Genomic DNA, 23,114 nt, shown 5'->3' with positions numbered 1-23,114 from the left:
TCAGTATGTCGACCTGTACATCTGTCCGACACGTTATGCTCAGTATGTCGAACTGTAAACTGTCCGACACGTTATGCTCAGTATGTCGACCTGTGATCTGTCCGACACTTTATGCTCAGTATGTCGAACTGTAATCTGTCCGACATTTTATGCTCAGTATGTCGAACTGTAATCTGTCCGACACTTTATGCTCAGTATGTCGACCTGTGATCTGTCCGACACTTTATGCTCAATATGTCGATCTTTAAATCTGTCCGACACTTTAAGCTCAATATGTCGATGTGTACATCTGTCCGACACTTGATGCTCAATATGTGAATGCATGTTCATGATGTGTGGATTCATGGGTCAAAAAGAATTACTCACTGATTGACTCACCCATGAAAGAATCACCCTTTGACTGACTCACCCGTGAATGAATCACCCTCTTATTGACTCACCCATGAATGATTCACCCTCTGACTGACTCACCCATGAAAGAATCAACCTCTGACTGACTCACCCATGTAAGATCAACCTCTGATTGACTCACCCGTGAATGAATCACCCTCTTATTGACTCACCCATGAATGAATCACCCTCTGACTGACTCACCCATGAAAGAATCAACCTCTGACTGACTCACCCATGTAAGATCAACCTCTGATTGACTCACCCGTGAATGAATCACCCTCTGACTGACTCACCCATAAAGGAATCAATCTCTGATTGACTCACCCATGAAGGAATAACCCTCCGACTGACTCACCCATGAAAGGATCAACCTCTGACTGAATCACCCATGAAAGAATCAACCTCTAACTGACTCAACCATGAATGAATCACCCTCTGATTGACTCACCCATAATGAATCAACCTCTGACTGACTCACCCATGAAAGAATCACCCTCTTATTGACTCACCAATGAATGAACCACCCTCTGACTGACTCACCCATGAAAGAATCAACCTCTGACTGACTCACCCATGAAAGAATCAACCTCTGACTGACTCACCCATGAAAGAATCAACCTCTGACTGACTCACCCATGAAGGAATCAACCTCTGACTGACTCACCCATGTAAGATCAACCTCTAAATGACTCACCCGTGAATGAATCACCCTCTGACTGACTCACCCATAAAGGAATCAATCTCTGATTGACTCACCCATGAAGGAATCAACCTCTGACTGACTCACCCATGAATGAATCACCCTCTGATTGACTCACCCATGAAAGAATCAACCTCTGACTGACTCAACCATGAAGGAATCAACCTCTGCCTGACTCACCCATGAAAGAATCAACCTCTGACTGACTCAACCATGAAAGAATCAACCTCTGACTGACTCACCCATGAAAGAATCAACCTCTGACTGACTCACCAATGAAGGAATCAACCTCTGGCTGACTCACCCACGAAAGAATCAACCTCTGACTGACTCACCCATGAAGGAATCAACCTCTGACTGACTCACCCATGAAGGAATCAACCTCTGACTGACTCACCAATGAAGGAATCAACCTCTGACTGATTTACCCATGAATGAATCACCCTCTGACTGACTCACCCGTGAAAGAATCAACCTCTGATTGACTCAACCACGAATGAATCAACCTCTGATTGACTTGCCTATGAAAGAATCACCCTCTGACTGACTCACCCATGAAAGAATCAACCTCTGACTGACTCACCCATGAAGGAATCAACCTCTGACTGACTCACCCATGAATGAATCACCCTCTGATTGACTCACCCATGAAAGAATCAACCTCTGACTGACTCAACCATGAAGGAATCAACCTCTGCCTGACTCACCCATGAAAGAATCAACCTCTGACTGACTCAACCATGAAAGAATCAACCTCTGACTGACTCACCCATGAAAGAATCAACCTCTGACTGACTCACCAATGAAGGAATCAACCTCTGGCTGACTCACCCACGAAAGAATCAACCTCTGACTGACTCACCCATGAAGGAATCAACCTCTGACTGACTCACCCATGAAGGAATCAACCTCTGACTGACTCACCAATGAAGGAATCAACCTCTGACTGATTTACCCATGAATGAATCACCCTCTGACTGACTCACCCGTGAAAGAATCAACCTCTGATTGACTCAACCACGAATGAATCAACCTCTGATTGACTTGCCTATGAAAGAATCACCCTCTGACTGACTCACCCATGAAAGAATCAACCTCTGACTGACTCACCCATGAATGAATCACCCTCTGACTGACTTACCCATGAAAGAATCAACCTCTGACTGACTCACCAATGAAGGAATCAACCTCTGACTGACTCACCCATGTAAGATCAACCTCTGATTGACTCACCCGTGAATGAATCACCCTCTGACTGACTCACCCATAAAGGAATCAATCTCTGATTGACTCAACCACGAATGAATCACCCTCTGATTGACTCACCCATAAAGGAATCAATCTCTGATTGACTCAACCACGAATGAATCACCCTCTGATTGACTCAACCATGAATGAATCACCCTCTGATTGACTCAACCATGAATGAATCACCCGCTGATTGACTCAACCATGAATGAATCACCCTCTGATTGACTCAACCATAAATGAATCACCCTCTGACAGACTCAACCATGAATGAATCACCCTCTGACTGACTCACCAATAAAGGAATCAACCCCTGACTGACTCACCAAACCAAGGGTAGAACTGACGGTTACAGACGATGACCACATGGCCTATGGAAACCTCCCATGTATGTGACCTACTCGGCGAGCCTCACCTAATGATTTCCTTTTTAACACCCTGCTCCCAATGAATGTCAAAGTAGCTCCTTGTCATGGAAACATATCATTTCATAGTCCACACAAGGACTAATTGTGCATCTAGACTTTCTCCATCTCCCTTCACTCTCCCTTCATGCAAACGCCATGTGTGATTCAAACACAAGAACGTAACATCAGTTAAATACAAACATGACAAGTATTTACTGTTTCGAAACTTAACTTAAAAACAAGATAACTACAATGAAATGAGAAAGTGAATTATTGTTTTACGACCCACGGTTCTTCCATAGTCGAGGCGGCCTGTAAACCAATGGCTGATAGCTGGAGCAACTCGTCACACCTTTGGGGAACGATGGCACGCAATCAATCAGCATGTCAATATAATGACCCTCATTTTAGTCCGCTCTTGCGACAAACGTCTCTAACATCTATACCCCCACCCAAACATAGTTTACTGACCGACCTGACCAGCCCTTGTTTTAGCCCCTTAATGCGCAAGGAAGGGTAACAGCAAGTACCATCTTTTAACGTATTTTGGTATGAAGCGGCTGGGGATCGAACCCCCGACCTTCCGCTCTCCGTCAGACGCTCTACAACTAGACCACGGAGGCGATCGGTGTTAATTCAAGAACATTCAAATTAAATGCAACCAGTTTATTATTATTGTTGTATCTATGTATGTATACATCACAGGCGTATCCAGGAGTTTGAAAAAATAGGGTGCATTGTTAACTGAAAAAAAATGAGAGGTGCACAGTCACTGCATCCCACTCTAGATCCGCCAGTGTGGTGTTTTATCAAGTAATTTTAACTTCAAAATTATTTTTATGGTATTTTATCGCTCCTTCCCCTTGTGTCTGTTTCAATCACACGCGCGATCCACGCCAGGTAGGACTTGACGCGAGTGTACAGGCGGGGCTCGTCAGGCTGCTCACATCCGGTCCCCCACGAAGCCAGTCCAAACAGTCGCCATCTACCGGCCCGGAAACATACGAACGGTGCGCCGGAGTCGGCCTGTACCAAGACAGTAAACCATGTTCTTTCCTATGGATTCAGTAGTGTGAAAAATCAAAATACAAAATGTTATGACAAGTATTTTAAACAACAATGTCTTAAAAATAACGGCAACTATTGTTTTCATTTCACCGATAGACTGGCTTTTTCAAAACCTTATATCTATCTGTCCCCTACAGTATGTAGCTCACCTGACACGTGCTCCTCTTGTCTCCAGTGTTAGAGACAGCACACATGAGCCCCGGGCCACTATTCTCCTGCCATTAGCCCCGCCCCCTACAGTATATAGCTCACCTGACACGTGCTCCTCTTGTCTCCAGTTTTAGAGGCAGCACACATGAGCCCCGGGCCACTATTCTCCCGCCATTAGCCCCGCCCCCTACAGTATATAGCTCACCTGACACGTGCTCCTCTTGTCTCCAGTGTTAGAGACAGCACACATGAGCCCCAGGCCACTATTTCCTGGCATTAGCCCCGCCCCCTACAGTATATAGCTCACCTGACACTCGCTCCTCTTGTCTCCAGTTTTAGAGGCAGCGCACATGAGCCCCGGGCCAACATTCTCATGGAACCAACCCTGGCATATCAAGCTGCTTTCTACTTGCGTCTGTTCCTCCTGGAGGACCACGTGACCTCGCCCACCTGGCGGGAGTGGAAGATAAAACAGCGAACAATAATCGAGTCTAGACCTGACAAACCAGTGATTGATACTACGAGCAATGCTTCTTGCCACTGGGTCACCTCGTCCGACAAGCATGTTGCTAGGGATCTATTTTAACCAAGACTCCACACGGAGATGTGATGCAAGTAAATCTAAATATATCCGACGTACACAAGTAGCCGGAACGGATAGGAACTTAGGGCACCTGTACTCATTCATTCAGTCACCCAGTCGGTCATTGAACCACAACGTCATGATTTACTCATCTACTCTACTGTCCCACTCACTCGGCCACTCATTGTCCCACTCACTCGGCCACTCAGTCAGTCACTCATTGTCCCACTCACTCGGCCAATCATTGTCCCACTCACTCAGTCAGTCACTCATTGTCCCACTCACTCGGTCACTCAGTCAGTCACTCATTGTCCCACTCACTCGGCCACTCAGTCAGTCACTCATTGTCCCACTCACTCGGCCAATCATTGTCCCACTCACTCAGTCAGTCACTCATTGTCCCACTCACTCGGTCACTCAGTCAGTCACTCATTGTCCCACTCACTCGGCCACTCATTGTCCCACTCACTCGGCCACTCAGTCAGTCACTCATTGTCCCACTCACTCGGCCACTCAGTCAGTCACTCATTGTCCCACTCACTCGGTCACTCAGTCAGTCACTCATTGTCCCACTCACTCGGACACTCAGTCAGTCACTCATTGTCCCACTCACTCGGCCAATCATTGTCCCACTCACTCAGTCAGTCACTCATTGTCCCACTCACTCGGTCACTCAGTCAGTCACTCATTGTCCCACTCACTCGGCCACTCATTGTCCCACTCACTCGGCCACTCAGTCAGTCACTCATTGTCCCACTCACTCGGCCAATCATTGTCCCACTCACTCAGTCAGTCACTCATTGTCCCACTCACTCGGTCACTCAGTCAGTCACTCATTGTCCCACTCACTCGGCCACTCAGTCAGTCACTCATTGTCCCACTCACTCGGCCAATCATTGTCCCACTCACTCAGTCAGTCACTCATTGTCCCACTCACTCGGTCACTCAGTCAGTCACTCATTGTCCCACTCACTCGGCCACTCATTGTCCCACTCACTCGGCCACTCAGTCAGTCACTCATTGTCCCACTCACTCGGTCACTCAGTCAGTCACTCATTGTCCCACTCACTCGGCCACTCAGTCAGTCACTCATTGTCCCACTCACTCGGCCAATCATTGTCCCACTCACTCAGTCAGTCACTCATTGTCCCACTCACTCGGCCACTCATTGTCCCACTCACTCGGCCACTCAGTCAGTCACTCATTGTCCCACTCACTCGGCCAATCATTGTCCCACTCACTCAGTCAGTCACTCATTGTCCCACTCACTCGGTCACTCAGTCAGTCACTCATTGTCCCACTCACTCGGCCACTCAGTCAGTCACTCATTGTCCCACTCACTCGGCCAATCATTGTCCCACTCACTCAGTCAGTCACTCATTGTCCCACTCACTCGGTCACTCAGTCAGTCACTCATTGTCCCACTCACTCGGCCACTCATTGTCCCACTCACTCGGCCACTCAGTCAGTCACTCATTGTCCCACTCACTCGGTCACTCAGTCAGTCACTCATTGTCCCACTCACTCGGCCACTCAGTCAGTCACTCATTGTCCCACTCACTCGGCCAATCATTGTCCCACTCACTCAGTCAGTCACTCATTGTCCCACTCACTCGGTCACTCAGTCAGTCACTCATTGTCCCACTCACTCGGCCACTCATTGTCCCACTCACTCGGCCACTCAGTCAGTCACTCATTGTCCCACTCACTCGGCCAATCATTGTCCCACTCACTCAGTCAGTCACTCATTGTCCCACTCACTCGGTCACTCAGTCAGTCACTCATTGTCCCACTCACTCGGCCACTCATTGTCCCACTCACTCGGCCACTCAGTCAGTCACTCATTGTCCCACTCACTCGGTCACTCAGTCAGTCACTCATTGTCCCACTCACTCGGCCACTCAGTCAGTCACTCATTGTCCCACTCACTCGGCCAATCATTGTCCCACTCACTCAGTCAGTCACTCATTGTCCCACTCACTCGGTCACTCAGTCAGTCACTCATTGTCCCACTCACTCGGCCACTCATTGTCCCACTCACTCGGCCACTCAGTCAGTCACTCATTGTCCCACTCACTCGGCCACTCAGTCAGTCACTCATTGTCCCACTCACTCGGCCACTCATTGTCTCTCTCACTCACTCGGCCACTCATTGTCTCTCTCACTCAGTCAGTCACTCATTGTCCCACTCACTCGGCCACTCATTGTCTCTCTCACTCAGTCAGTCAGTCGCTGCCCTACTCATTACCCACCTGTACACATGTTCACTCATTCACTCAAAAGGCTCACTCACACACCGTCCCATTCACCTACGCATACCTCCACTCACTCACTCACTCACTCCTTCATTCACTGTCCAACTCACTCACCATTTTTTCCCAACTTTAACCCACTGCCACTCTCTCACCGGCACACTCACGCACCCACTGACATACTCACGCACCCACTGACATACTCACGCACCCACTGAGATACTCACGCACCCACTGACATACTCACGCACCCACTGACATACTCACGCACCCACTGACATACTCACGCACCCACTGACATACTCACGTACCCACTGACATACTCACGTACCCACTGACATACTCACGCACCCACTGCCACTCTCTCACCGGCACACTGACGCACCCACTGACATACTCACGCACCCACTGACATACTCACGCACCCACTGACATACTCACGTACCCACTGACATACTCACTCACACCTTAAATGCTCACCTCGTTTCCCCCAACCTGTGGAGACACATCGGTCCTTAGGGTCGACTTCTTCATCATCGTCGTCAGGGAGACAGATGGTGTTGATGTAGTCGCTGTTCAGGCTGACGGGATGTTGCAGTTTGACAAGAGCAAGGTCGCTCCCATGACGTTGACTGTTGGTGTCGCTATGAATATACACCCTGGAGACGGACAGATCCTGTTCCCTGCGTTCCCACACATTGATGTCATACTCCCCGAGCCGGACACGCCAAGACGCCGGGGTGGGATTCCTGCAGCATGGGGCATGTATATAGGGGCGGTTGTGTATAGAGAGGCGGGTGTGTATAGAGAGGCGGGTGTATAAAGACTGAATATAAAGAGGCGGGTGTATAAAGACTGTATATATAGAGGCGGGTGTATATAGACTGAATATATAGGGGCGGGTGTGTATAGACTGTTTATATAGAGGCGGGTGTATATAGACTGTATACATGGAGACGGGTGTATATAGACTGTATATAAAGAGGCGGGTGTATATAGACTGTATATATGGAGACGGGTGTATATAGACTGTATATAAAGAGGCGGGTGTATATAGACTGTATATATAGAGGCGGGTGTATATATAGACTGTATATATGGAGACGGGTGTATATAGACTGTATATAAAGAGGCGGGTGTATATAGACTGAATATATAGGGGCGGGTGTATATAGACTGTATATATAGGGGCGGGTGTGTATAGACTGAATATATAGAGGCGGGTGTATATAGACTGAATATATAGAGGCGGTGTATATAGACTGAATATATAGAGGCGGGTGTATATAGACTGAATATATAGGGGCGGTAGTGTATAGACTGTATATATAGAGGCGGGTGTATATATAGACTGTATATATAGAGGCGGTGTATATAGACTGTATATATAGAGGCGGGTGTATACATAGACTGTATATAAAGAGGCGGGTGTATATAGACTGTATATAAAGAGGCGGGTGTATATAGACTGAATATAAAGCGGCGGGTGTATATAGACTGAATATAAAGCGGTGGGTGTATATAGACTGAATATATAGAGGCGGTGTATATAGACTGAATATATAGAGGCGGGTGTATATAGACTGAATATATAGGGGCGGTAGTGTATAGACTGTATATATAGAGGCGGGTGTATATATAGACTGTATATATAGAGGCGGGTGTATATAACGCTCAGTGAAAGACATACACATATACATCGGATTGAGGGGACTGTTAATGAGGGATTTCAGCAATATGTTGCAAAATCGGTGTCACGGAGTCAGAGTGTGAAACTGTCGAATTAACAGGTCTAACCAGCATTTATTGTCGGATTAACGAGTGTCGGATTAACGGGTCTAACTTGCACTGATTCAATCGGTTCCCTTCGTTAATGTCGGATAAAGTCGATTTTCGGATTAACGAAACTTGACTGTATATGGTATTGATAGTGAAGGTATACCGACAAACGATGTGACATCACAATACAAGTACACACGATTCGAAAAGCTATTGCAGCAATAATCCAGCTATATGACGTCGGTTTGTAAATAGACCAGACCTACGCAACTGGGATACGATTACATGCATCAACCAAGTCAGCAACCTGGCAACCAGATCCCGTTAGTCGCCTCTTACGATAAAAATAGTCGCCTTTTACGACAAGCATGGGTTTCTGAAGACCTATTCTACCCCGGATGTTCATGGCTGCCATAAGTGTTGAGAATGAGGGGTGATGAAGAACGACGTGTATTATGGCAGTAGTAATGCAACAAACGTTTGCTAGACGTTTGACCGTCATCAAGATTAAAAAAAGAACTACTGATTGTACCTGCCATTTAGACATCCGAGAAACTACTCCAGTTTCATGGAGTTTGTAAAGGTATCGGTTACATTGCAGATCTGAAATTTACTTCTCAGGTGGCTGTCATGATAAATCGATGTAGACCTTTTTATCAGATTCCTTACCATCACCTTAAAGAATCAACCCTACGTCAATGTGCATTTGTGACGTCTACTCAAACAAGTCGGTCACCTGCTGAAGCATGTGATGTCTTCTCAAACCTGTTGGTCACCTGCTGAAGCACTGTGACGTCTACTCAAACCTGTCGGTCACCTGCTGAAGCACGTGACGTCTACTCAAACCTGAAGCACGTGATGCCTTCTCAAACCTGTCGGTCCCCTGCTGAAGCACGTGACGTCTACTCAAACAAGTCGGTCACCTGCTCAAGCACTGTGACGTCTACTCAAACCTGTCGGTCACCTGCTGAAGCACTGTGACGCCTACTCAAACCTGTCGGTCACCTGCTCAAGCACTGTGACGTCTACTCAAACCTGTCGGTCACCTGCTCAAGCACTGTGACGCCTACTCAAACCTGTCGGTCACCTGCTCAAGCACTGTGCGGCGGTGAGGACCCACTGCGGAGAGATGAGGGCACCGCTACATGCGTGATGTGTTTGGCCGTAGTCTGTTTCCTCGCGCAGTGACGCTTGCCATGGCCACGCCCCCTTCCTAGTCACGTGACCAGCTGGTACGTCAAACAGCGTCGTGGCAAATACTGACGTTCCGCACACTGCAACCATAGTGAATCGGACAGAAATACAGACAGACGGACAAATACACACCATACATACTTACATAGTATACACACATGCATGCATGCATGCATACACACGTACGTGCGTACGTACCTACATACAAACACGCACACATACATGACAGCTTGACAGAGGGAGCCAGAAAGACCGAACCACGTACATACATTTGATAAAACTATAATTAAAATACTCATTTAATATTGGAATGACAGCTGATTTAACATAAGCTATGGATAATTATAATAATTCACTTCATATTGTTATCAACGCCAACTGTGCGGCCACACTAATAAGGATGTCTCTCTGTAGGTGTGGTTTACCCAAGTACACACATCAACTGTGATAACACCGCTGTCACACCGATGGGGGAGGTGAGGTAGTCTCATGGTTAAGTCGTTCGCTCCTGAAGACCCAGGTTCGATTCCCAACATGGCTACAATATGGAAAGCCCATTTCCGGTGTCCCTTCCGTGATGTTGCTGGAATATTGCTTAAAGCGTTGTAAACCATTCTCACTCACTCATAGCGATGTTTATCAAATTACTATATGCAAGTACACATACATGTTGATTTGTACAAGACAAGAGACACAATATAAGTTGATCATAAATCAAATGCAAAAAAGAATATGTACGGACAACAGTAGTATGGCATTCACACTGTAACATCATATACTACTCCAAACAAGTTTCAGAACACCCACAATTATAAGACTGTGTTTTGCAATACACTCAGCCAAGCCTGATTAACCACAGTCAGATGAATGAATCGGTTTTCTTTAACAGAGTATTACCATGACCCGCCACGCGCTGACGGCGTGAATCAATCAATTATTTTCTGATAATTGACATATTTTAGTTCATCTCGAATATGAAACGCTTCTGGAACATAACCGCTCGCTCTATCAGCCTAATTTGAAGGATTTGGTGATAATTACACGTTTCCGATTTGTTCGGTGGATCAGTCGTCTTGCCAATAATGGCTGGGGGGGGGGGGTGTCAAGGCCACTCTGAAGCACTTATGTGATATTATGATTTTTTTCGTTTTTGTTTCAGTTGTGTCATTATGCATACCAAATGAAAGCTCTCTTCATAGGCTTTTCAGAATATAAATACTTTATCAATGCGAGATACATACATCTTGAGAAATACAAAAACAAGACCACGATTAGTCTAACAAAAATAATTACAATAATTAATTATTGTAAAAGTTTGCTATAACATTCAGAAGGAATGTTTTTGTGTTATAGTCTTTAAAAAGGTCACATTAAGTTTATCTCTCATGTTTAAATCTAAATATTCTGTACCTTTACGAAATACAACATCCAATTTAGTATCGTGTAATTATAAGTGCCACATTATCAAAAATGACCAAAAAAAGTTGAAGTGAATAACTCCAGTTTACTTTCCATTCTACCTGTCATTACCGGGGGGCGAATCAAGTGTTTCCATCTTGCACACTAAATCAGAATAAAATTCACATTATTAAGTTTCACTTAAACTTGTACAAAAGTCATTCTGAATTGTCTCTGTGCTGGAAGAAGTCTTACAGCTACATCGCTGGGAGTTGCACATGTTAGATTACCAGTTGCATTTGATGATGTTAATCAATTCTTCTGGTGCTGGTGGCATCTCTGTCTGTATGGGTATTATTTTGTTGCCAATGCCTTCCAACCCCAGTCTATACTATCAAGTCCAGCTGTTTTGCCTTTCCATTCTAGGACTTGGAAGTAAACCCGCAGAATGATACTTGATTGCAGCTGATGTTGGTGGTAGACTCTGGGGATTGACGTAGACATGGCTTGAGGCAACCTTCTCACAAAAACGCCGATGTCTTAAAATATCAAGTCTGTCACCGGGTTGACTGTTTAACAGACACACGATTGCTTTCTCTCCACTTCAATGATTTGCTCTGTTGTTATTTCCTCAACTGGATTATCAAATACTACCACTATCTCTCTGAATGATTCATTTCCTCGAAACTTCTTCAAGGAAACAGCTTTTCCAACTCCATGCACCCTCGATGTTGTGTCACATCCACAAACTGCGTGGAGGAACAACAAATTCTGACATAGAATGTTGCCAAGCTTCTTCTTTGTTTCACTGATGTTCCAGAACTTCATTGCTTTGGTAGAACTCTTCATGAACATTGAATGTAGGAAGATATCTTTTGACTCCATATTGGCATGATGACAGAGTAATACAAGGAGATCGGTATCATCGCCTATGTCAACTATAGGTGACTGTGATGCCATTGAGACAGCTGTCTGGACTATTGAGCCGTCAGCATCTCCCGTTGCATGGATTGTCTTGCATCCATCTTTCTGTAGGCATTCACTCGGCATCTTGATGAATTCTTCTATGTTTTCAACATTTGAAAGGAAGGATTCTTTTTTTGACTGCAAGATCATGCCACTGTCAACTTTCACTGGAGCTCCAACACGTCGATCTGTTATTCTTAGATGTGTAACATGTTTGGTGGATGTGCTGCTTGAGTATCCATCAAACACAACAGTGGCCTGTCCATAATGGGCTGAGACATATTTGCAATACATGTTACACAAAGGAGAATATGTGACTACACGAGGCCAAGGCAAACAGTGAAGCAACGCTCCTCCACCAAGTACATACCAAACGTTAAATGGAGGTCCAGGGGTATCAGCATCCAACAAAGTGCAGATGAATGCAGCTAATGCAGGTTTGTTGGCTTCTTTTAAGAACATAGCTGAATCAAAGAGAGCAGGTGGATAACTGCAAAGTTCAAACTTCAGCAATATTCCAAGTTCTTTTGAACGTCCAGCTGCTCTCAAAATCCCCTGGAATAATAGCACTGGGTCCACATAACTGATCTCCTCTTGGTTGTCAAAGTGCTTTGCATTCATTGTCACGACTTCTTTCTGAACGTGTGCTCTGCAGTGTTCCTGTCGGTCATAGAGTCCAGTATGTGTACGCCAACATTATATGCATCATCTGCATTTACAGATTTACTTGCTGTGACTATATTTGCAATATGTCTGAGGTCAGGATCTGGCTGAAAGGGGTCTCTGTCTTGAAGGAAGCTGAGGAGTTTACATGCATCATTTTTGTCTCGTTCTTGTCTGGCACTTGACATGTCCTAATGAAGATCAGAATTTTTGTTTCCATCATTAGTTAATTCTCCCATGGCATTACTGATCTCTGTGCATGAAGGCATTGGCATGAGCCACACCAGCCTTTGAGTTTCAGCCATTCCTGTTCCTCTAGTCTGTCCATCGCTTGTCGTGACAGTCCTTTTTAGAACTTGCTCAATGACAAGATCTGTGGAAAGGCCTCCCCAGCAGCAATCGGTGCTTCGTACATGGTGCCCAGAATGAAATAACTCGAATGTCTTTGGATGTTTTTCTTGCAGAGATGTCATCATTTGAAGATAGATTCTCACAGACTTGGTGTAGATGTAGGTTGTGACCAGCTGCCGCAAAGAATGGCAACATGTTGGACATTGACTTAAGATGTAGTTGCCAATTTCCTGTTTGTTCAGCTCTAATGAAACTGCGTAAATCATCAACCATGTTCATGTACTGGATCCACAACTGTGCAGTCCTGATGTCTCTCATGGCATTCTTCTCGATATCTACCCTTTGTTGTATACTCTGCAGAGAAGCAGATGAAGAGACCTCACTGACAGACAAAGACTCGCCCATGAGTTCATCATATAGAACTGTTGCCCTTTGTATACCCTCATCATCTGTGTCAGGAAGAGAGCTCGCATGAAGAGAGCAAGACATAAACACATCTCAAGAGTTACTCCAAAGGTTCTTGAGACCATCATTGCATTAAGGGCTGTATCGATCAGAAAGTGTGCTCGCATTCTATATTAGTTATGCATAGAGCGGCTACAAACATTATATAATCGAGCTATGTGCGACTACTGATAGAACGAGGGTCCCTATGAGCTTGACGTACCCGACCAGTTTCGCGACTTTTAATTTGATTTAACGTAAAAGGTGAAGTGTGGTGAAATGAAGTCAGTTTAAACTATCTGGACAAATATCTAGACTTAAGTTGTATTCTCCGGTTGTGCCATCAGTGTCCCCTTCGAAGCGTACTTTGTGACATTGAAGATGTTTGTTCATGAATGAACTTACACGACTGCACGACCAGATCGCTCAACGTGAACAGTTCCGATACAAATCATTCGAAAACTCCGTAGAAGTGTGCCTGACTTCTGTTATTGTGGCCAAAACATCCCATTCCACAATAACATTACATATTGATCCAGCATGAAACGCTGTGAGTACATCACGGTTGTCTTTTCTTATTCCGATGGTCACCTTGCCATTCGTTCGAAGCTGTCATTGACATACAAGCAGACTTGAGTTGGCTGATTTCCACGTCTTATTCATAGGGTCGTACAGTTACCAAAAACGTCTTTGGCGAGCACTCTGCTTTCCCTCTTCAAACATGGTACGGACATGATATAAAATCACCTGATAGATCAAGCAAACCGAACCATTTTGACTGCACAGTCGGGACCCCTTCGGTGGAAGTGACCGAGTGTTGGTCCGAGACTCAAGCGCAGAGCTAATTGACTTTTAAAGTGTTCTTACAGTTGTCCTGCATACAAACAACAATGCGCTTAAATAACCATTAATTGAAGAAATTATTTTAAAAAGAATCTTAAGTATAGATGATGTCTTGTTTGCACACGCAATAGCAGGGACATATTGTCTTTTCGTATGCCTAAATATGTAAACAATGTCCATATTTGGGCATATATCAATATTCATGAGCAACCAGATTTGCAACCGGTTTCAGTTTGGTCTGTTGATGAATGAACGTTGTCATGTATTTGCACTTAAATACATATTTAACGTGGGTAATAAATAAAATACTACACTCATTCTCGTGAGATACCATTTTTACGAAACGAGTGGACTTTCTATGGTATCTGACCGAGGGAAACCCATAGATCACTAGGGTTCATGTCAATCATGGGTAGATATACTACTGATGCTTGTCCTGGATGACTTCCATGATGAATAGCTTGCATCATGCCTGACCAGGAAGGCCTGGTAGGTTTGAGAAGCCAAACACTCTTCCATAGTTTGTCAATGCTTGATGTTGGATCCTCTGCAGCTATGTTGATGACAGGATGGTACTTCAGATGTCGAAATCCTGAGGTTGGAGGTTGGTAAAAGTGGATCTTGATCCTTCCTATGGCAGCAATAGCATCTGCTGTTACATCATTTCTTGGAAATGGTCGGAATATTCTGCTTGTCGGTGTAACAGTGGCAATAATACCGATTCCATGAAAGGTGTTAGATCCATCTAATGTTCTTACATTGTGGTCTACATTAGCAGGCGAGTACTGAACAAACTTCTCAGAATGGTTACAAAAGATGCAGTCAGTTCTAAATGAAAATCCTTTTTCTTGTTAACGCAATTATCTGTTTTCCGCCTTCAGGGTTTTTTGGGGGGCCGGCAAGAATGTCTCTTCCGGCATTTGATGTGAACAATTTGTCCTGGCTGCGCGATCAAAGACTTGTGCTTTCATTCTAAATTATTCATTTTATACATATATACAAAGGAAGTGTTATGTCTTTTAATACACAGACATTATATCTCTTCATAATCCAAGTTTACACACCTTTAATCCATGATATGTGTGATAAAACATCACAATTAGGTCATAGGTATGACCTTGTTTTGGTTTCTATGTCGTCTGCAATGGCACTTCCTGTACTACTTGTCAGACAATTTTCTTTATTTCTCAAGATGTATATATCTCACAATGACAAAGTATATATTTCTGAAAAAGCTTATGAAGAGAGCTTTCATTTGACATGCATCATGACACAATTGAAACAAAAAAACGAAAAAAATCATAATCTCACTTAATGCTTCAGAGTGGCATTCACTCCCCTGACCTTTGGGGTCAAATTTGACCGTGTTCCACCACTCAGATTTTGGTAGACTTTTTATATGTTATAAAGGGATAAATTCCGAGTGTAAATAAGTTGAAATCATTTTTGTTGCAATTTGTGGTGGGTGCCTTGTTATTTTGACTGGACTACTCATGAGTGGGTATGAACCTACGTAAGGGCTTTACTATATTTTACAACTATCAACTGAGCAATATCGCAATATCGCAATATCGCTATATCGCCATTTCGCCGTATCACAATATCGTGTCGTACTATCGCCATGGCGTTGCGTGTTATCGCTATTTCGTTTTTGGCTGTATCGCAACATCGCTATATTGTGTCGCGATATCGCAATGTTGTGTCGCACTTCGCTTTGTCGCGATATCGTGTAGCTATCTCAGGGCGATGTGGCAATGGCCTTTAGCAGCCACCATAGTTTTTGTATGTCCACGCATGAAGATATTTTAATACTCATATTGTTTTAAAGGGGGGCTCGAGTATATTTCTTTTACGTTACCTTTAGCCGACCTGGTCGGTGTGAGTACAGGTGTACTGGCCAGGGGGGAAGTGCTGTTGTCTTCACAGACGACGCTCACGTCTTCGTTGTGGCTGCAGTCGTGTGACCCAAATCTTAGATAGACAAACATCATCGTGACAGCAATCACACCAACAAAGGAGGGTCAATATTTCAGCATCACCTAAGTAGAGATTTACGCCGCTTTGGGCAATAATTCAGCAATATCACGGTAGTGGCATCCCAGAAATGGGATTCAAACATTGTACCCATGTGGGGAATCGAACCCGGGCATTAGTACCTTTAAGCCACTAGCCTACCCCACATCCCTACGTTGTCAATGCAGCCGTTGATATGAAAACTATGAACATACGGGTTCCTGGAGCAGCTGACGACGGACGTCTCTGTACCTCGACACATGACCTGGTCTAACCATATCGGGCCGCGGCCCGGGCTTCGTGTGTTGTACGACTCGGCACCCCTGTGTGGAGATGAAGGACCTTAGTAGGGGACACACCCAACAGGAGACATAGACACGAACCTCCATAGTGTCAGGTCTAACTATCTGCACACTCAGTACAGTTAAATGTGGTCTTCATACGTATACTGACAGAATAAAATAACGTGACGTAGCGGACGAGTTGTACTGTTGCGTTCAATTTAAATACAAGACATTAAGGCAACGAGGGTAAAATTACAGTAGCTGACGTCATGTCATGTCGGACAACTTCCGGATATCTTCGGGGCACATGTACTGGAGAAATCAACTAAGGGATCATCAACATTTCGGGGGATATTTTTATGAAATTGTGTCATCAGTTTTCACTACTAAAAATATCCCCCAAAATGTTCATGATACCTTACATTTTTGCTCAATATACACGTACGTCATCCGTGTAAATATATCCTTACCGCTGTATCATTTGATTCAGTATATGTTCGAGATTAATCCCACTACGGTAAACAACGAACAGTCACGTCCTGTTGACGACTGCCCCTTGTAGCTGCCATCTTGTAGGGGACACGGGTGGCCCAGTCGTCTATGGCGCCGCGATTCGCTGTTCAGAGTTACGTCCCTTGGGCACGCCAGAAATCTATGATTGTGGGTTCGAATCCCGGTTCGCCCCGATTATGTTTCTAGGTTTGTCAGCACCATACCCACGCTCGTGGGTTTCACCGAAGTGGTAAACGTCTATGACCTGCATCACTTCGGGCTTTCCTCCCACATAAAGCTGACACGCCGCGATATAACTGCAATATTGTTAAAAGCGGCGTTAACCCCAACTCACTCACTCACTTGTACCTGTAGCCCAGCTGCCTGCACACAACAGTCGCAGCTTTCAAGTCGAAGTTGTCGTCACAGACGGTACCCCAAAGTCCAGAGTAGAAGAGTTCCACTCGCCCGCTAGAGGGCGTGTTTCCATCGGCCAGACGTACACTGTGGACGCTGAGCAGCAGGTCGGTCGGAGCTGAGGACAGGAACAATGGGGACGGTGTATATCGTGGTACGCAGAGCATGGAGTCAGTCGGCCATATTCGCCATGCATATTGAACAGGCCAGTCCCGTTATGCCGCCGGCGACACGACGAGAATATGATCTGTTGAATGACGTCAAATTTGTTTTGTGTACAAGGTGTGCATTTGGAGATCCGGGGTTCGAAACCTTAGACACTTAGACACTACGACCGATGTATATTATCGGACATTCTTGAACAGTAGCAACAATTGTCTAGAGTTAGCACACAGAATATACATTAACACCCTAACAAGGTCATTTGTAGAAGCTCTTTCAATGTAGGATGACAAAATAGGACATATACATGAAGAATAAAAAGAAAGACAACCACTGACATGCGCAGATGACATCGGACTCATCCGTGTGGTCGCCACAGTCATTGTCCCCATCACACATCCACCTCCGCGGCACGCATGTATTCTTCCGCCGACACAGGAACTGGTTAGCGCTGCAGTTGCTGGCTGAGATGGAGTATGGAGAGAGATCAAAATCAGCACGACAATACAGAGAGGTTTGGCGATCCCAGTAAAGGTGCCACTGACATGGCCGACAGATGGCAGTGATTGAAATCATGCTGTGTCGAGCTAGGACAATTCAATACATTCGCTGAACTCACTTGAAGATCAGTATACATTTGACCAAATGTCCACTCTAAACATGACCTACTCTTTTTTTTAATCTATATACCTGTGGGTATGACGTAATTTAAGTCTTTCGAACTGTGAAAATGACGGAGTCTATCTACCTGTGAACATGATGTAATCTACCTACCCGTGAATATGATGTAGTCTATCTAACTGTGAACATGACGTAATCTACCTACCTGTTAACATGACGTAGTCTATCTAACTGTGAACATGATGTAATCTACCAACCTGTGAACATGATGTAATCTACCTACCTATGAACATGACGTAATCTACCTACCTGTTAACATGACGTAGTCTATCTACCTGTGAACACGATGTGTTCAATCTAACTGTGAACATGATGTAATCTACCTACCTGTGAACATGACGTAATCTATCTACCTGTGAACATGACGTAGTCTATCTACCTGTGAACATGATGTATTCTATCTAACTATGAACATGATGTAATCTACCAACCTGTGAACATGACGTAGTCTATCTACCTGTGAACATGATGCAATCTATCTACCTGTGAACACGACGTAGTCTATCTAACTGTGAACATGACGTAATCTACCTACCTGTTAACATGACGTAGTCTATCTAACTGTGAACATGATGTAATCTACCAACCTGTGAACATGATGTAATCTACCTACCTATGAACATGACGTAATATACCTACCTGTTAACATGATGTAGTCTATCTACCTGTGAACACGATGTGTTCAATCTAACTGTGAACATGATGTAATCTACCTACCTGTGAACATGACGTGATCTATCTACCTGTGAACATGACGTAGTCTATCTATCTGTGAACATGATGTATTCTATCTAACTGTGAACATGATGTAATCTACCAACCAGTGAACATGACGTAGTCTATCTACCTGTGAATATGATGCAATCTATCTACCTGTGAACACGACGTAGTCTGTCTAACCGTGAACATGACGTAATCTACCTACCTGTTAACATGACGTAGTCTATCTACCTGTGAACACGATGTGTTCAATCTAACTGTGAACATGATGTAATCTACCTACCTGTGAACACGACGTAGTCTATCTAACTGTGAACATGATGAATCTATCTACCTTTGAACATGATGTAATCTACCTACCTGTGAACATGATGTAATCTATCTACCTGTGAACATGACGTAGTCTATCTACCTGTGAATATGATGCAATCTATCTACCTGTGAACATGATGTAATCTAACAACCTGTGAACATGACGTAGTCTATCTACCTGTGAATATGATGCAATCTATCTACCTGTGAACACGACGTAGTCTATCTAACTGTGAACATGACGTAATCTACCTACCTGTTAACATGACGTAGTCTATCTACCTGTGAACACGATGTGTTCAATCTAACTGTAAACATGATGTAATCTACCAACCTGTGAACATGACGTAGTCTATCTACCTGTGAATATGATGCAATCTATCTACCTGTGAACACGACGTAGTCTATCTACCTGTGAACATGACGTAGTCTATCTACCTGTGAACATGATGTAATCTATCTACCTGTGAACATGACGTAATCTATCTACCTGTGAATATGACGTAGTCTATCTACCTGTGAACATGACGTAATCTATCTACCTGTGAACATGGGTTGAGGGGCAGTGCAGGTGAGACCAGCGTCTTCTTGGTGAGAACAGTCGATGGCCGCAGGATCTGAGGAAAAATATACTTAACACTCCCACACATCTGTATACCATATACCCGCAAACACCTTTGAACAATAACAGACGGTTCCCGGGATATAACTGTTACACTGCTGACTTCTGCACTAATTGCTGTGCACGCTCCCGGGATATAACTGATACACTGCTGACTTCTGCCCTGATTGATGTGCAGGCTGCCATGATGTAACAGTTATATTGCTGACTACAGTCCTGATTGCTGTGCAGGCTACCATGATATAACTGTTACATTGCTGACTACAGCCCTGATTGCTGTGAAGGCTGCCATGATATAACTGTTATATTGCTGACTACAGCACTGATTGCTGTGCAGGCTGTCATGATATAACTGTAATATTGCTGACGTCTGCCCTGATTGCTGTGCAGGCTGCCATGATAAAACTGTTATATTTCTGACTACAGCCCTGATTGCTGTGCAGGCTGCCATGATATAACAGTTATATTGCTGACAACAGCCCTGATTGCTGTGCAGTCTGCCATGATATAACTGTTATATTGCAGACAACAGCCCTGATTGCTGTGCAGGATGCCGTGAAATAACTGTTATATTTCTGACTACAACCCTGATTGCTGTGCATGCTGCCGTGATATAACTGTAATATTTCAAACTACAGCCCTGATTGCTGTGCAGGCTGCCATGATATAACAGTTATATTGCTGACAACAGCCCTGATTGCTGTGCAGTCTGCCATGATATAACTGTTTTATTGCTGACAACAGCCCTGATTGCTGTGCAGGCTGCAGTGATATGACGGTTATATTGCTTATCGTAATGTTAGTTCACTGACATGTATCGTACTAAATATCTAATCTGATAAAATCAGTAATGCCATACCATGCTGCCCTGGACAGTCGGACAAGCTGGACTCGACGCCCGTACATTTGAGGTTGCTGTGGAAGACTGGACCGGTCCCCTCGCCGTACGTACCCTATGAGGGACTTACATACTTGTAATTACGGTGTAGTAAACAAATAACAAGCGAGGATGGTGAGAAAGGTAAATCGGTAAATTGTTGCTATACATCCGTATAACGGTAACTAATGCCTGGACGAGAACCTGAAGTACAATATATTGAACATTTAAACTACCAGAGTATGGAGACTTTCAATGTTTGGAATGTAAACTGGGCAGCAAAAGAAAGTATAGGTCGAGTTGCATGATCGATAAAAAAAATAACAAGAAGAGGTTTTGTTGTGAATTACAATATTACAAGGTAAATAATGATGGGGTAAGAAGTTTCATTTTCAAAAGTTGTCTGAAATGACACCAAAAAATTGTCAGACACACTACAAGTCCATTGTCGACACAGTTGCCTTCAATAGCGTGTATGACCTCCAGCTGCCTCAATGCATGCTGTGATACGCCGCCTCATCGATGACGTCAGTCTTCTGATGACGTTGACTGGAATCCGTTGCCACTCGTCTCTCAGGGCATGCTGCAATTCTTGTCTGTTGACGGGAGGCTGATGGCGTTCCCTAATCTGTCTGTCAAGATGGTCCCACAGATGTTCAAAAGGATTCATATCGGGTGAGTGGGCAGGCCAGGGCAAAACCGTCAACGTTCTGCTGGTTTAGAACGTTCCGAGTCAGTCTTGCAGTATGGGGCCTGGCATTGTCGTGTTGAAACAATGTCCCCGGCCAATGTCTCACTTGCCAGCGTCGAACCTGCCTCGCCTATCGCAGTCTCAGGCGTCGATGTTGAGCAGTCAGTACCATTCCTCGGAAAGGACGATACGCTCAGATTCCAGCAGCACGAAGTCGTCGTAGTACTGTACGTTGGCTAAAGGGATGTCCCAGCGCTGTTGCTGCCGTCGCTGTCGCCGTTACGAATCTGTTTCTCAGGTGAATGAGCCGTATCTGACCGTCTTCCAGTGGTGTTGTCACGCGGGGTCGTCCGGTTCTAGGCCTGTCCTGTGTTCTCCCTGTCTGGCTCCTGTCAATGGTGTAAAACCAAACCTTCTGGCAATTTGGACTTGTGTTGCCCCCATTTCGGCCATACCGATGGCTCTCTCTCTCTCTCTGCTCCTGTGACAGTGGTGGCATTTCTTTTTTGTGCTTTCATCACGTGTGGTTTTACCCTGCAGACGAACGCATTTGTGCAGCTAACATGCGGGAAACCTGTTTCAACATTTTTTTGTCACCGCACGAGCGCCGTCAAAGGTGGTGCGTTCGGGTGAGGTGTTTTTTGGTACCTGTTCCTGGGCAGTCATATTCCCAATACCCACTTTCCACTAGTTATCGCTGTTTTTAGGAAAATTACAAATTGCCAACCTATACTTTCTTTTGCCGCTTAGTTTAGATGAACGGACACTTACAGTATTTAACATCTGAAAAGTTAGAGTTTTTAGACGCTCTGAAAGTTCAATTTGAACCGTCTTCACCTGCTGCCATTACACATGGTCGTTTTTAGCAAATGTGGTTTGGTCCTGTTTTTAAGCTGGCGCGACATTAAAATGTTTTTCAGAAATTATGTTTGGTCAGATTAATAAAAGCCAAAAGGCTCTATCATGCATAACATGGAACGAGTAATTAAACAATTATATGATTACAAAGACTACATTGTTTCCGTTTCCTTGCACGCAAACACCCTACCAGATTGAACAGAGTGTTTGACATACCCCAGGTTGTGCCTCTGCGTTACCGGTGAAGCCCAGCTGACGACACGCCACCACGGCATCATAGATGGACCAGTCGTCGTCACAGATGCTACCCCAACTGCCGTTCACCTTGACCTCGATACGCCCCTTGTACGGACTTCGCGCCCCCACCAACCGGATGTCATGCCAGTCTAGTTGGAACAAAGGCATTGTGGGATACAGTAAACTTCGTGGAGTGATGCTGGGTGTCATACGATACATCTTTCCAAGACAAGGGAGTTAAGACTTTAAAAGTTCAGTTTCCTCCCTTGCCGAACTACGATGGAATACCGGAGTTACATTTTGGCTGGA

General features: G+C 44.7%; 1 protein-coding gene across 1 annotated transcript in view; it reads right to left on the bottom strand.

Annotated features, from left to right (window-relative positions):
- LOC124150381 overlaps positions 1–23,114 on the bottom strand; it is a 38,753-nt gene that overhangs the window by 13,820 nt on the left and 1,819 nt on the right. Inside the window, exons 2-12 of the mRNA XM_048400989.1 lie at positions 22,785–22,954; positions 21,002–21,095; positions 20,063–20,137; positions 18,146–18,271; positions 17,598–17,763; positions 16,668–16,775; positions 16,298–16,410; positions 9,668–9,854; positions 7,282–7,550; positions 4,274–4,416; positions 3,595–3,774 (exon numbers count right to left, since the gene is read on the bottom strand). Coding sequence (XP_048256946.1) covers positions 3,595–3,774; positions 4,274–4,416; positions 7,282–7,550; positions 9,668–9,854; positions 16,298–16,410; positions 16,668–16,775; positions 17,598–17,763; positions 18,146–18,271; positions 20,063–20,137; positions 21,002–21,095; positions 22,785–22,954 — 1,631 coding nt within the window. The remainder of the gene's footprint in view (positions 1–3,594; positions 3,775–4,273; positions 4,417–7,281; positions 7,551–9,667; positions 9,855–16,297; positions 16,411–16,667; positions 16,776–17,597; positions 17,764–18,145; positions 18,272–20,062; positions 20,138–21,001; positions 21,096–22,784; positions 22,955–23,114) is intronic.

This window comes from Haliotis rufescens, unplaced genomic scaffold, assembly GCF_023055435.1.
Source record: "Haliotis rufescens isolate VD_foot unplaced genomic scaffold, xgHalRufe1.0.p SCAF_20, whole genome shotgun sequence".
NCBI lineage: Eukaryota > Metazoa > Mollusca > Gastropoda > Lepetellida > Haliotidae > Haliotis > Haliotis rufescens.
Note: the sequence above shows the minus strand (reverse complement) of the source record. Positions and strands in the feature narration are given on the sequence as shown.